Source organism: Charadrius vociferus, unplaced genomic scaffold, assembly GCF_000708025.1.
Source record: "Charadrius vociferus isolate BGI_N301 unplaced genomic scaffold, ASM70802v2 scaffold1066, whole genome shotgun sequence".
Lineage (NCBI taxonomy): Eukaryota > Metazoa > Chordata > Aves > Charadriiformes > Charadriidae > Charadrius > Charadrius vociferus.
Genome location: NW_009648971.1, coordinates 48556 through 64145, shown reverse-complemented (window position 1 = coordinate 64145; position 15590 = coordinate 48556). Strand labels below are relative to the sequence as shown.

Sequence of the window (15590 nt, the reverse complement as noted above, 5' to 3'; positions counted from 1 at the left end):
CCTCCCGCTCAGGCCAGGGAACCCCGACCCTTACCAATCATGCCGTTGACTGTGCCAAAAAGAACCGAGCCCTGCGTTGGCGTGGATGTCTCGCCCAGGTTCTGCATGACGAGAGACCCGTGGCAGAAGACATTGACGAACTCTCCCAGGTGGGACAGCCCCACCTCCTGCAAGTGTTGGCGCTCCTCATCGGTCGTGGCCGCGCTGAAATCCAAAGCGCCCTGCTCAAACCGTGCTGGCGTGACACGAAAGCTTCCCCTGCTCCCACCTCGCTGCTCCTCAGAGCTGGGCGTGCTCCTCCCAGCTTTCCTGCCTGACCCACGTCTCCATAGCTGTAATGTGGAGGAGACCAGAAGGTCCCATCACCCCATCCCTCCCGTCACGCAGTGCCACATCCCTCTCGCAGCCAGCTCACCTGTCCTTCTGGCACACAAACAGATTGAAAGCGTTCTCCGCTCCCAAGAAGTTGTCGTCGTCCAGAATCTCCACGGCACTCATCCAGTTTGGATTGAAGTCCCGGGCAATCTGGAAGAGGAGAAGAGGAGATGCAGCGCGCACAGATGGCCCGTCCTGTGAGCCAGCATCGTCATTCCACCCAACACCAACGTTCAGGAGCAAGGTGGGATCCAGTCTGTCCCTCTCTGCTAGGTGAAGGCAGCTGAGCAAAAGGCACAAAAAGTGCCATCTGGAGATGGCTCTGGCCCGAGTGGCACTCGGACAACGCCAGGACACTCCTTGGGCAAACGCAGACCAGCCTGTGACAAAGCCACTCTAACAATTTAAGCGCGCAGACCGTCTCAGTGCCTGGTCCGTCCCTCAGCTACGCCGCGTTCGCTGACAGAGATGCAGCCGCAGTCGCACTAAACCATTCCAACTGTCCACCAGGCGGTCCAGATGGCAGCTCCCCACCCTGGCAGGAGCCAAGCACGCACCCAAAGCCTGCTCTCCTCAAGGCTGCTGATTCGTTGCCCAGTTTCCTGGAAGGACAGGGATCCGTCCCTCCAGAAACCACAAGGATCCGTCTAAAAGCACGTCCAGGTGACGCTGCTCACGTTGCACAGCCCTACAGCCATGTCTTCAAAGGGCTACCAAGGTGGGGCGAGCCAGGCTCCTTCTTTCATCACTTTAAACATTGCTCCCCCTGCCCAGAGCCTACTGGAAGAGGCAGCACAGGCTCCCAGCACACCTTCAACCCCGACTATTCAACAGCCTCGATACCTCCTCGAAGTTTCCTTCCATGGGCTTGTAGGCAAGGAGGAGGACAGACCGCATGAGATCTCCCACAAGGATGAAGTCTCCCTTGGTCTTCAGGTAGAGCGCCATGATGTTGTTGTAATGGTTGCACTCCGTGCGTAGCTCTTTCTCTGCCGTCCACTCATACAGGCGCACCTGAAGGAAGGGACACAGCTCTGAGCCAGCAGGGACGCCCACGCCAGCCAGGACACGTTCCCCAACAGAGACGGGGCACCCGGCTGACATCCGCACAGCTGAAGCGACTTCCAGCTCTGAAACACCCTCCCAAAACGAGTCAGGGTCTTGAGAGAGCCGTACCGTGCTGTTGATGCTGGCTAACAGCTTCCCGTTGAACTCCACCATGGAATACACAGCCCCTTTGACCTCCTTCTCAGCCAGGCTCTGCAGCTTCCCTGGAATAAACCCACGCGCCGCCCGGTTATTTGCCCCGCGCTCCCAAGGGCGGCAAGCCAAGGAAATACAGATGAGCCGCTCTAAACAACATTGCTGCCCCTAGAAACTCTCTCAGAGGGTCTGCAGGCCAGTAACACAGGGGCGACACGACAGCAGGGGCAGCCATGCAGAAAGCAAATCCCAGAATCCAGTTCTGGTGAGGGATTCTTGGGCTTCTCTAGGAGATGGGGGAAAGGGAACATGCTGCGATGGGCTGCAGCGGAGTAACAGCACCTACGGATCTTGTCTGTGGGCGGCTGACAGCAGACCCCTCGGTACAAACTGTGCCCGCTACTGAGATGTGAGCTCTCTCGGGTTTGAGGAGCTCATCTCTGATGTCCCTACAGCCAACTGGACTTGGTCAGGCGAGAAGACCTTGCTCTTACCGTCAGAGTAGTGGAAGACGACGATGCGGCCCTGTTTGGGCTCTGCCTCCTCGGGATATACCATGGCAGTGCCCACGATGAAGTAGGTGTTCGGATCTTTGCCAAGCTTGCAGGAGACCAGGCTGAGGGCGTACTCGTTTTGCAGGAACTGGTGAGCATGAAGCACTGCGCAAAGAGGGAAAGGCAGAAACAACTGGGTCCCCCGGCGTCCCAACAGGCAACACCTCCACGCGGGAGCAGAGCAGCTCGCCTAGGAGCAGCTGAAAACTTAAGACATGTCCAAGATAGCTGCCTGGAGATGCCCTCTCCTACTCCCCACCACCACCTTGTGCCATCAAAAGCCCCCCTATGCCTTAAACTTCTGCCCTGTGGCTGAGCCTCCTGCAGGAAAAACGCTTCGTCTGAAGGAAACATGGAAGATCACCGATCTTCACAAGTCTGGGAAGATCACAAGTCAACCACACGCTTGATGGAGGACAGAACTGGAGTAGGGTATGGCCAGCATTTGGGACGGGTACCTTCGAAGGTGTGCTGGTCTATGATGAGCAGGTTGTGCACCTCCACCTCCTCTCCGAAGGAGGTCTCGTGCGGTGCTGTGCTGCTGGAGAACAGTTTGCTGGTGCTCACGCTGCTGGACAGGGCCTGGGACACAGTAAAAATCGGTCACATCCTCGTGCTACTCGGCACGTCCTCACGCTGCTCCACACGGGCTGAGGGAACCGGGAAGCAGAAGAATGGATGGGAGAGAAGGAGAAGCGAGGAGCTCCCCGGGCCCGAGTAAAGGGACACGCTCCCTGCACCAGCAAGGACGTGTGACATGCATGGCAGAGGTAGCACTGCTGAGCAACAGTATTAATAAGAGTTTGTGCAGTGTTGTGGCTTCCGCCGGAGCTACTGCGTCAAGGGGACTTGTGCCCAGGAAGAGGAAACCACTGGAGACCGAACAGAAGCCCGTTCGGGGGACTGAAGGAGCCGCATCCAAAACCAAAGGTGATCTGAGAGACCAGTGAACGTGCCAAGGCCGCCAGAGAGCAGCGCAGAGAGCCCTTCTCACCACCACGGGGAGATCTTACCACCCCATCTGCTCCCAGGCTGCCAAAGGGAGAGCTTGCACTCAGAGCTTTGGAAGAGAAGATTGTCAAGGAAGATCTGCATCACGGTTTGGCCCGAGGAACTACGATAGCCATAGCCCAGAGCTCAGGGGCGATTTAGTAGCTACCCCTTACCTGGGTGCTGGCGCTCGGTCTGAGCGCAGTGGTGCCTCCGCTGGCATCTTGCACCTCGATACGACTTGAGAGCACGCCGAAACACTGCGATACCTCTTGGTAGCAGATCTTCCTGCGGGACAAACAGAGCTGCGTGGGTAGGAGGGCCAAGACGGGCCACTCCAAGGAGAGCACAGAGGTTCCGGAGACAAGAAGAAACAGAGCTGCTCGCTTGCCCAGACCGCTCTCAGCACAAGCCACCAATTCAGCCTGCGTGCTAACTGAGCCCACAACAGGAACGCTGGCTGCGAAGTGTCCCCCCAGCCTTGTCCCCAGCCAGGCTCCCTCCCCCCTGCTCAGCTCACCTGGGCGACTCGTAGAGGGGAACCGTGCGGATGTGCAGCTTCTGGATCTCGTCGATGGTGCCAATTGTCAGGGTGCTGTTATTGGCCAACGCCAAGCTGTTTGGGGGGAAAAAAAACCCCAAACACATGAGCAATGGCTCTTATAAGGCGGGTGGCACAGCAAGAAACTCCCTCTCCTTCACACCCCTCAAAACCGCTGATCTCAGGATCCCGTTTGCTCATCCCAGGATCCCGTTTGCTCATCCCAGGATCCCGTTTGCTCATCCCAGGATCCCGTTTGCTCATCCCAGGATCCCGTTTCAGATTCCAAACCTTCCCCACCCCTGTGTCACACCAGGCAAGGTGCAGGCTCACCTGTCGGGATACCCATCCGAGTTGAGGGGACACATGTAGTTCACTTCCTTCAGGTTGACGTTGGAGAAAACCAGCTTGTGGTTACTGCTGTAGATGACGGTGGGGCGGTCGGAGCAGGCAAACACGTTGGTGGTGGACAGAGAGCGGAAAGTCCTCAGGACGGTGGGCTGGGTCCCAAGGGTCACCTTCTTTCGGTCACTCAGCAAACCTGCAGAAAGGGAGCACCAGTGTTGGGAGCTGCCGCAAGGGAGCTCGCAAGAGCAGGACGGCGGAGCGCAACGCCGTCTTCCTAAGTTAGGAAGAAATGAGTGCGGGTAAACACATCCTGCTGTCAACACAAAGGAATGGATGTAAGCATCAATCTCCTTTCTCCAGAGTCTGCTGGAGAAACCCACCAACTCCCACAGCCAGACCCACCCAAGCACAACCCACCACAGTGAGAAAGCAAGAAAAAGAGAGATCTCTCCAGAAGGGTGAAAGAAAGCATATCAAGCAAGTAATGAGGGCACGAATCCGGCCACCCGCTCAGTGCCAGGCCCTGCAGTCACCTGTCTCGAGGCTGAGCCCAAAGTAGAAGAGAGCTCCGTCCCCCAGGGCACACAGAAGGTAATGGCTGCTCTCGAAGGTCGTCATCAGGATGGAGCGAGGGATAATTTCTGTAGGGAGCAGGAGAAGACAAAGGCTGATGTCACTCATGACTCAGCCAGCTCAGTGACCGCTGCACCACCCAGCAGCCCCAGGAGAGCCCTACCTCCTCCCAGCATCTCTTTGTGCAGCAGTTCAAACGAAGGCAGCTTTAGGATGCGGGCAGAGATGTCGGTCCAGAGCCCGATCGCGCACAGCGGGGACATGCCGTTAGTGTCCCCCAAGGGGGTGATGTCCAGGCAGGCAACTTCATGCTCCATTTCTGTGCAGCTGGTGGGAAGGAAGAAGCAGACAGAGGCGTCAGACTTGAGCCTAAAGACAAACAGCAGAGGCTGAGAGCCCTCGGGCCACGATGAGACACCCACCTGATCTGCCTGAGCTCCTGGGGTCGGATCTCCAGGTAGTACAGGGCTCGTCCCACAGCCACCACTACCTGGTTACTGTTACAGGAAGCCACGCTGATGTTCTTTCCATTGGGCTCTTTCCACTCGCTCACCAGGGCTTTGGGCTCCTGACTAACCAGTCTTACAGAGGCAGAGGTGATCTGGGGAGAGAGGACACCTCTGCTCAGAGCCAGAACACCACCCACCTTCTGACATCGGCCCAAGGAAGTACTGCAGGCCACGCCGCTGACAAGCGTCACCGATCTAAGTTAGCCCCACAACCAATAAGGGCTGTAGGGGCATCGTGAGAGCGACACCTGCGTTTGCCTAGAACTGGCATTACCTGGATCAATTGCTGATGTGCCACGTTGCCACAGAAGAAAGTCTGCTGATCATCCACAAACCCTGTGAGCTCCGTCTCTTCTACTTCCTCTCCATTTAACATAAGGACCCTGAACGGGAAAGGGAGCTGCCGTTATATCCTGCTCCAACACGCGGCTGAGCGCCTGGCTCAGCGTTAACCCCACCTTACCTGGTCTGGCCAACAAAGGACAGCACCAACGTATTGTCCGTTTCACGATGAGAGTCTGACCTCAGGGGCCACAAGCCTGCAACAAAGAGAGGCCACATTTGCCCACAGCGAATATTTCAAGAGTTGGTGGGTGGCGAGCCCCCTGCCCCACACCCCAACCTCAGTCTGTGCACACGACGTGTCCCAAACTGGGTCCTCCCAGGCTGCGGGTTGTATTTCACAGAATTCACAGAATGGTTAGGGTTGGAAGGGACCTCTGGAGATCATCTAGTCCAACCCCCCTGCCAGAGCAGGGTCACCTACAGCACGTTGCACAGGACAGCGTCCAGGCGGGTTTTGAATGTCTCCAGAGTGGGAGACTCCACCACCTCTCTGGGCAGCCTGTTCCAGTGCTCCACTACCCTCAAAGTAAAGAAGTTCCTTCTCATGTTAAGATGGAACTTCCTATGTTCAAGTTTATGCCCATTACCCCTCGTCCTATCACTGGGCGCCACTGAAAAAAGACTGCTCCCATCCCCCTGGCATCCTCCCATTAAGTATTTGTATGTATTAATAAGATCCCCCCTCAATCTTCTTTTCTCTAGACTAAAGAGACCCAAGTCCCTCAGCCTTTCCTCATAAGAAAGGTGCTCCAGTCCCCTAATCATCTTTGTTGCCCTTTGCTGGACCCTCTCCAGCAGTTCCCTGTCTTTCTTGAACTGGGGAGCCCAGAACTGGACACAGTACTCCAGATGCGGTCTCACCAGGGCAGAGTAGAGGGGGAGGATGACCTCCCTCGACCTGCTGGCCACACTCTTCTTGATGCACCCCAGGATGCCATTCGCCTTCTTGGCCGCCAGGGCACATTGCTGGCTCATGGTCATCCTGTTGTCCACCAGGACTCCCAGGTCCCTCTTTGTCAGCACTAAACAGCTCACGCACCTTTAATCCCCGGCAAGTCAATGCTGGCGTGCTCATGAATCCCAATGCCGTTCCGAATGATGCGCAGCGAACCTTCTTTAAATGCACCCGAGCACGTGACCAGCTGGAGGAAAAGCAGATGATCTTTACCAACCACTGCTGGGAAGCTTCCCCACCCCTCCTTGTAGCGATGGGTTCAGGGGAAGATTGGGTACCCATCTTCTCCACTTCTCAGAGGAAGTTTTGTGGCAGCTGATCCTTCCCCGTTGCATAAAGGTAACCCCTTCCTCATGAATGGAGGTACCTAAGAATTAGCCTCCCCACTCTTCAGTGCAAGACCTCAGTTCCCAGCCCTGCACCTGGATAAGACTTCCAGGTCCTCCAATAAACGGTTTGTAGTCTTTTCCTTCCACGCTGTCGTGGTTTAGGTTGGACTGGCCACTCACAACCCACACACACCCTCCTGGCTGGCCCAGACGTCCCCAGCACCGAGAACAGAAAAGCAGAATCAACGTTACCTGCCCTTGGCCTTGTCTTTCCAGGTCCACCACGCACATGTCGACGATGGGACCGAGGTTGGTGAAGGTCTCCATAGCCACTACATAGGAGCCCTGCTCGTTGCTGTCCACGTTGAGCTATGAATAAACACAATTATCGCCTTTCAACAAGCAAGAACAAGCAAGTGGAAAGGGTACGGGGCAGGAAAGGAAAGGAAAATTTATCCACATACACCTCTCGAGGCCAAGAAGAAAATAAATACGTACAAAATCCTGCCTGAACACACAACTAAGCCAGAAGAACTGCCACGTACCTTCACAAGCTGGGAATCCCCAAGCCGAGAGCCGACAAACACAACTCCATTGTCCAGGTAGGTCAAGCACTCTGCAATGGATGTCTGGGAACGGAGAAGATGCAGATGAACCACCACTAGCGTGAAAAGGACCCCGCCACACCTTGCAAGCACCACATCTGAGCAGCAGCCCAACAGGAAGACCCTGAGCACAGGAGGAGAATTTAATCCCTTTACAAAACCAAGGGAGAGTCCGAGCTTCTCCCAGGGACAGCACGCAAACACCGGCCAAAAACCCGGGAAGACGGCGTCAACTTCCAAGTGCCCCGACGGGGAATTTCCCAGCAACCGACAGTTCAGAGCTGGGAGAAGTGTGAAACATTCCCCCACCCCAGGCTCCAAAAGAGACACTGTTCCTGCCACTCAGCTCTCAGCGGAGCCTTTCCAGCCTGCGGAGTCTCCCAGCCCCGCGGTGAGAAGCGACAGCAGACGCAACGTGGCCGAGTCCTACCTCGCCGAGCAGTTCCACGCGCAGGTCCTTCAAGGTGACAGTGCCGTCCATCTGTTCCTCCTTCTCCAGGAGCAGCATGAAGAGGCGGCCTTCCATGTCCCCCAGCAAGTAACGGGACCCGTTGGGATCCACACGGTTGTGGCACACAATCGTACTTTGCTGCAGGCAAAGGAGGAGGGAATTTTTAGGAACCCGTTGAAACAGCCCCAAACGGGCATCCAGCGAGGACCACCTCTGTACGCACCAGAAGGGAATAACCACATCCAAAGTCAAGTCCCACTCCTCCTGTCTAGAGGGAAAGGGCTGGATTTGCCTTTCAACAAACCGTATCAGCCAACACAACCAGAATGTGCGGTCAAATGGTCTCACTTTTGGTCACTAGGAACCACCTCACGTTCCTAAATGAAACATGTCGCTAGCTTGTTCACAGCCCGGGAAAGATGCCATCAGAAAACCTGTTTTCCTCACGCTGGGTCTTCCACAGATGCAGGGATGATATTTGGGACCGGCAGAGCTCCAAGCCTGCTGTATCTCCGGACCCAAGCTCTGCAGATATTTCGCTCTGTGTGGTGGATGCTCCCTGGCCTCTTGTCAACATTTTGGTTTAAAAATCCTGATCTTGCAGATCTTTATTGTACGCAAAGAGCCCACTGGCCTTGAGCACAGACGAACCCGCACTCTGCTTACAGGTCAAAGCCCAGATCTGTACGTCAGTAGAGCAAAGGCGATTCGCTCCTCCTGCTCCAATGTAACAGACTCACCATCACAGAGCTCCAGGAGTGGTCTGAGAGCCCGTAGGCATTCAGGCAACAATATTAGTATTTCTTTACCCGAGATTTATAGCTCTCTTCTAACCCGTCATTATTTCCAGCTTAAAAGGACCTTTTGATCATAGCTCAAGCCCTCTGTCAGCCCCGAGCGGCACACTCAGCCATGCCATTTGTGCTTCCTGCACCGTTTAAATGTGGGAACTGGCCCGGCCCTCTGACAAAAACCACAAGCTCCACTTCTGTCGCAAACTCTTTTTTTTTTTTCCTTTGAACAAGTGCCCCAATCATACACCGGTGGACTCAAGTCTCCAAGGGGCTCATTCATATCTTTTGCTGCCTGAACTGAAACCAGGCTCCAGCCTGGACCCATGCCCAAACCACGCACTACCTCCTAATTAATCCCTTTCTCTGGGGCCCAAACAAGATTTCAGCTTTACTGCACCATTTCTGAGCACTCCACAGAGAGCAGAGCCACACACTGCAGTGCAAGCACACACTGCCACCAGCAGAAGGATCACACATGTCCCTCCGTCCCCAAAAACACAGAGCAGGCATCGTGTGAAACACCCACATTCGCCAAACCTCTGGGCGTAACTGGCCCTATCGGACTCCACGTGGAGACAAGAGCAGTTTAGATTCTTGACTACAAGTAGCACGATACCCTACCAGCACTCTTGAGAGACGCCTGGGAATGGAGGAATTACACGGGACGCATTTCTAGATCTCGGTAGTCACTCACTTTGATGATAGGTGGAGCTATAGCTAGATATTTATCTCCGTTGTGATAGGTGATAGACTCCTGCCCGATGATGATGGCACCTCCAAAAGGCTCTGGCACTGTGCAGGGAAGAAGACAAATGTCTTATCAGAGAACCTGTACCGCATGACTGAGGCATTCAGCCTTAAGAAAGAAACGGGAGGGAAGATCCTTTACAAAGAAGGACCCACCTGCAATGACCATGGAGGCTTCAGCTTCTACGTTCTCCTGTTTCCAAGGACCTTTGTTGAACTCCTTCTCGCGCAGGGACACCTCGTACGTCTTGACGTGGCGACCCTGAGGGTCCTGAAAGAGAAGCCACAAACGATGACGTACGCTGACGACAGCCTCACGGGCACAGCAGCAGGCTCCAGAAGCAGAGCTGACTACCAACCTGCCAAGCGAGGAGACTCCACCTCATCTCCTGCGACAGCACCCTCACCAGCGAGCTGCTGAGGCTTCCCACCCTGCCCACCTCCTCTCCAGTCTCCCTCAAACCACACGCGTGTCTCAACAGACATATGCCGAACACTTTATCCATATGCAGAACAACCTTTGAAGAAATCCCTGTGCCAAAAAAAGGGCTGAAAACTACTTTTGCATTTTTTTTATACCAGCGATTTTCTGGGACTCGTATTCATCTGACGCACAGCTCTACAAATCTGGGCATGAGTGGCACTATGCGATACCACCTCCAGCTCCAGCAAGGAATTTAGCTCTGCTGTAGCGGCGCAGGAGCCAGAGCAGCTGAGCTCCCATCTCGACATAATCTGCTCGCCAAATAATCCCCCAACGGCTCAGCCATTCCAGTAATTCCCAGCCCAGTGGGCGATTTCCACCAAACCTGATGCGCGCAGAGATCTCCGAGGCAGCGAGCCCACAAAGGCTTCACCGAAATACGCGGCGAGTGGAGAAGAGGCCCCCCCCCAAATCAGCACCCCACTACGGGAAAGGTGGTCTACGCCAAGAAGCACTTGGGAACCCGCACGGGGAATAGATGTATGGGCACCCAACGCACAGAGAGGGCTTTCAACATAACCCACCGACCAATTTCACATCTCAAAAGCTAAGACAAGGCTCTAAATCACGGGGAACCAGGTTTCCTTAGTCACGCTGTTCATAGGACTACTTAAAAAGAGCCATTCATCTTTTTATTTATTATGCCTCACCACTTTCCAGATCAGAGTAAAAGCTTTTTTTTTTTTTTTTTGTCTCCCTATAGCCGTCAGCTCTGTAAACAAACACTCGCAGGAAAGGTGGGCACCTCCTGGCTCACCCCTCAGAGCCTCTGCCGCTTGGCAAACATCCTCACCGACGGCACTCCGGAGCCCGAGGTCCTGGCAAGAGCCAGCGGTGCAGCACCGAGGGAAGCAAAGAGCAGTACCGGCTGACAGCGAAGGGGAAGCCGGGAGGAGAAATAGCGCCGTGGGGAGGAGAAAATTGAAGGGGGTGGCTGTTAAAATGGGGCAGAGGAGTAATTAATGAAACTTTTGACATTTCTGGACTTTTTTACTCCATACCACAGCGGCTATCAAGGCTTTTTGTTCATTTTTATGAACTTCCCCTTTTTGTGGTATCTTCCGCTTGTTTCAGAACGGCACAAAAATTATCTCAGACGCTGCTACGCTGTTCAGTCCAAATCCTGTGATAATGATTAATAAATTGAGAAGGAATCAAAGCAGCAGCTTGGAAATGTTCCCCTCTCCACACACACGCAAGTCAGACACCCAGGGACCAAAACAAAGCCAGAGTTTTATGTAAGGCCCAATGAGTCAGAGAGAACTCGCATCTCGCTCCTGCTGCAAGGATAAAAATCGTATTAAGAGTGTTAGATACCAAGCAAGCTATTAATTTACTCTTTATTCATATAATACCTGTTTATAACGAATGAACTGTTACAGATCGAATCAGAGCAAATCTGTTAAAGAAGTCAGATCTGCAGGTATGACCTTTTTCACTCGTTGACTACATGAGATGACCAACCTCCTCCTTTAAGACACTCTTCCGTGAAAACTGGTGCGCTCCTGGCCAGACCCTGACACCGAGTTCACGAATTTGTCCAAATCGCCACCCCTTTCTGCCTCAGTTTCCTCAGCACGCAACAGCAACGGTACTAATCAAACTCACGGGTACGCTCGGCACTTTGCAGAGCAGCACATCACCGCCGCTAGGCTTCCAAGCTTTGGGGAAGTCACCCAGGCAGCAAGTCAAAACCAGAAATCCGTAATGAGCCAGCCGCCCTTCGCGTGTATTTCTAGAGCAAAGACTGGCTACCTGCTTCCCTTCTGACGTCGGGTTTCAAAGTTGGCATGGCTGCGTGGGATAAAAATACAGTCCCCACATCTCCAGTCACACAGAAACAAGACAGCCACGTGTTGGGAAGGCGTGCGCGACACAGCCCTGCAGGTCAGGCTCCGCTCTGTCGTACAAGAGATCATGACTCCCTTCTTCCCTAAACAGCTTTTTGTACAAAACCAGTGCTTGCTCTTACGCATCAGCAACCGCTGAAAATCCTGTGCTTTTTCAGGTAATCAACCCCTTCCCTGTCTTCTTCCTTTCTTGTGCATACTGTTACATCGTCACACAAGTGTCTTGTGAGGTGGGGAGGATACGTGACGGCTGGGGACACTCTCCAGCCAGGCTGAAGAGCACGCTGACGTTTGTTCAGGTGACAAGGGAGAACACCCGATACCCACAGGGCAGGGGAAGAGCGCTGTCCCCACACGGGGAACCCGGGCTGTCCTCCCAACCCCTAGTTACATGGTGACAAAATGACTTTTCCCCCATCTCTACTGCCGGGGGGGGTTCAACAGCACCCACCCCTCTTGAAAACAATAATAGTGACTTTTGAAAACATATGGGGAATAATCAAGTCACTGCTGCTACATGATTAGCATCTCTCGTTGTATGAGTTTGCCACTAAGAACTACACTGAAGCTGAACTAAATTCACTCCAGATCCTGTGCTGCCGTCTCAGGAACTTTTAGCTGGGCCCAGGCTGGCCCCGACTTTGACAAAGCAAAGATAATCCCTCGCTCAGTCAGCACAGCAAAGGCTCTTCGGTTCAAAGTAAGCATTTAGAAAAGAGCCTAAAAACACTGCCTCTGTGAGGACCCTAGTGATAGGAGAGGTTATGGCCCCTCTTTACGCTCCCGGAGTGGCCTCCCAAACGGCAAACAAGACATACTGCCTTTTTTTTTTTTTTCTTTTTTTAAGGGGAAGGTTCAAGTCTCACAGCGGTGCCTATAGGAAACCACTGACTCCAGCTCTAATCCACCTGTTCAGCACTCGCTGGGAAGACTCCACGAGCTCCTCCTGAGTGTTTGACAAGGAAACGGTCCCATCTGAAGCATCAGCTGCTCAGCTCTCCCGTGGGAGAGCATGGATTTCCCCCTCCCAGAAATGGAAAAAAGCAGCACAAAGGAACATGGACTTTCCTCGGCTACACAAGGAGCCTGCAGGAGCCAGAACCGTCTCTCACTCTGCCCAAAGCACTGCTCTCCATGGGCTCCAGGCCACTGCTGCCGCTCCAAGCCCTTTGGAAGACCTTTAGAGACCTTGGTTGGCACAGCAGCGATCTCCAGCACCCTCCGCCCGAGTCACCAATCGACAACAAGGTACCTGGTAGACGAAGCAGATGGTCGGAGCCTGACAGCCATAGAGAAACTTCACATCGATGACTTGGAGCTCTTCCAGGCGGATGTTAAAAGCCTTTAACTCCTTGTTCTCCCGGTCCAGGGGAATGACCTTGAAGAGGCCATCGTAGAGCCGCAGGCCGATCATACGGCACTCTGGGTCAATGATGCCAATTATGCCAGTCTCTGAGGGACGGCCGATGCGATCCTGAGCGAGAGAGCCACAGAGAGGGGAAAAAGAAAGGGTGATTAGTGTCAGAAAAAGATCCTCATGTGGGTCGAGAATACTTACCACCCCTCAGCTGAGGAACGACTCCCTGCACACCTCCCAACGGGCCTTAAAATACCGTCTGGCAAACCAAAGGTGATTCAGGCATCTCCTGCCTCAAGCAGCAGGTCCTTTCCACCAGCGAGCACGGCAGAGCTCCCACAGCACACGCTTTCTCTCTCCCAGGAACCAGGAGCTCCGTGAGCAGACCCTGCAACTGGTTTTGCAATCCCAACCCTCTACTGAATGATCTCGGAGAAGCCACATCGCCGTGCTGTGCCTCTGCTTTCTATCGCTGACAGAGCGCGCTGCTCTCCGCTGCTGTGAAGAGCTTTGATACCCATGACTAAAAATCACCCTTCAGAAATCCAGCCCCGTTATCAGCCTCCACACATCCCTCGGCGTTACTCGGCACGGGCCGGTATCAGCATCTCCATATGTCATGAGGCAGAACCGTGGCACGGGAAGATTAAGCGCTTTTTCCCCAAACACGCTAACGAGTTACTGACAGGACATGCCCACCTCCATCTCCTGCCTGTAACCCCCTGCTCAGCTCCACCAACAGTACGTCAGCGGAAGTTCGGTGCCTGGAAACAGATGGAAGATATTTTGGCTTGACAGCTGATGGAAATCATTTGGCTAATGACTAACATAAAGCCAAAGAGAGATGTGGATTTCTGACCTGCTCAGAAGGTGTGATTTTAATCCCCATAAAACAGAGCAATGGAGAACATCAACAATTACTAACAGTGTCGTATGACCACGATGATAAGAGTAACTTCAGCAGTCATGCTTCTGGTATGCAGCAAGTAGAGACCGGCCACGAAATACCGGAGTCATTTCCCAGGGAAAATTCTACCTTACATTGAGTTTTGAGCACTAATTCTCATTACAGTACGACTATCTCAAATTAATCTTGTTATTCTGTAAACTGCCCCATTGGGAGACTGTTGTAGCCGAGCTGTGTCCTCAGTTCTTGAGCCCCCAGACTGACTCACTACAGGCAAAAAACTCTGAAAGTAACGGTGGCAGCAGGAGAACCACACCGGAGTCAGTGGTATGCAAAGAATCATAAATAACAAGGTAGAAACCCATCACCTAGGCTCGCCCTCGTCACTGGCAAAGTAAAACCATCCCCAAGGAAGGGAATTCGCCCCTTCCGTGTGCTCCAGCTTCACTCACCTGCACGTTGCCATGAGCACGGGTTATAATATCAATGCTGTCCCCGTTCTGCTTGTACTCGAGGATGCAGGCGTTATACTTGGCTGTCAGGATGAACAGCAAATCCTTGCTCTCCCCCTGCGAAAGCAGAGCGGCAGCGTGCCTTCAGGAGCGTGGCAGAGCCAGCGGCGCCAGCGCACCCACGCCTGCCTTCTCCGGCTGGCGAGCAGCCCCCTCCCCGCAGCGTACCCACCTTGGGGCGGAAGAGCTCCATGACGGCTGTCTTGCCATACATCCCCACCTCCTTGACGGGCCGCAGCCCCTCCGCTGTCACCACATAGATCTCCAGTCGCGTGTTCTTGGCGATCAGCAGGTTCAAATCCTCTGCCGAGGTGAAGTGGCCTTGGGAAACGGACAGAAGAAATCACTGTTGAGCCACAAAGACGCGACAAAGTGGCACCTTGGGGTGCTCTCACTGAACAATCTGCAGCAATCTGCTGATTCTGGGGAGCGTGGCCTGCACCCTGAGTACCAGCCTCCCTGCAGCACCCCAAAACCTCAGTATCTTCCTCCCGCAACATCTGGGCCCCTCAGCAATCACCTTCCCTGAGCTCTGACTTTCCTTCTTTCCCCAGTGAACCTCATTCCTGGCGGCCTTTTCCCCCACACCCCATCTCCAGAGTGCCCTGCAACACCTCAAAACACCTCGCAGTAAGGCAAGACACAGAGAGCCATCACCGTCACCTCTCCCTGCAGCACCCCAACCCTCTGCTGCTCCATAACCCCCCCAGGAAGTCCACTTCACCCTCACACACCAAAACCCCACTCAGCTCTCAGAAACCTCAAGCCCAGCTCAGGTCCCCCAGAGAAACCCCACTGCACCTCCAGCATCCTCAGTGCAACCCCAGTGCCTCACACCACCTCCAAGAACCTCAACACATCCCCAGTGCCCCACAGCACCCCCCTAAGAATCTCAAGACTCCCTTCTCCAGCTCCGTCAATGCCCCAGAGCACCCCAATAACCCCTTATGCCCCCCCCCGGCTACCCTTGGTGCCTCACAACACGTCTACAAACCTCAGGGCACCTGCAGGGCACTCAGTGCTCCCGCAGCCTCCCGCCAAGATCCACCCACACCCCAAGGCACCACAGTGTACTCCTAGTCACCCCCAGACCACCCCCTAGCTCCCCCCCGCCGTAGCCCACAACCCCCCCCAGGACCTCCACAACCACCCACGGGGCCC

The 15590-nt window shown here is 54.3% G+C and overlaps 1 protein-coding gene across 1 annotated transcript in view; it reads right to left on the bottom strand.

The window, feature by feature from the left end:
• DDB1 (damage-specific DNA binding protein 1, 127kDa) overlaps window positions 1-15590 on the bottom strand; it is an 18607-nt gene that overhangs the window by 1200 nt on the left and 1817 nt on the right. The window contains exons 2-24 of the mRNA XM_009887734.1: window positions 14602-14750; window positions 14370-14486; window positions 12906-13127; window positions 9476-9590; window positions 9267-9364; window positions 7758-7916; window positions 7268-7351; window positions 6975-7091; window positions 6478-6580; window positions 5557-5632; window positions 5368-5476; window positions 5007-5185; window positions 4748-4911; window positions 4545-4652; window positions 3997-4204; window positions 3643-3738; window positions 3299-3410; window positions 2591-2714; window positions 2073-2237; window positions 1552-1646; window positions 1219-1389; window positions 416-525; window positions 35-204 (exon numbers count right to left, since the gene is read on the bottom strand). Of these exons, the coding sequence (XP_009886036.1) occupies window positions 35-204; window positions 416-525; window positions 1219-1389; window positions 1552-1646; window positions 2073-2237; window positions 2591-2714; window positions 3299-3410; window positions 3643-3738; window positions 3997-4204; window positions 4545-4652; window positions 4748-4911; window positions 5007-5185; window positions 5368-5476; window positions 5557-5632; window positions 6478-6580; window positions 6975-7091; window positions 7268-7351; window positions 7758-7916; window positions 9267-9364; window positions 9476-9590; window positions 12906-13127; window positions 14370-14486; window positions 14602-14750 (3051 nt within the window). The remainder of the gene's footprint in view (window positions 1-34; window positions 205-415; window positions 526-1218; window positions 1390-1551; window positions 1647-2072; window positions 2238-2590; window positions 2715-3298; window positions 3411-3642; window positions 3739-3996; window positions 4205-4544; window positions 4653-4747; window positions 4912-5006; window positions 5186-5367; window positions 5477-5556; window positions 5633-6477; window positions 6581-6974; window positions 7092-7267; window positions 7352-7757; window positions 7917-9266; window positions 9365-9475; window positions 9591-12905; window positions 13128-14369; window positions 14487-14601; window positions 14751-15590) is intronic.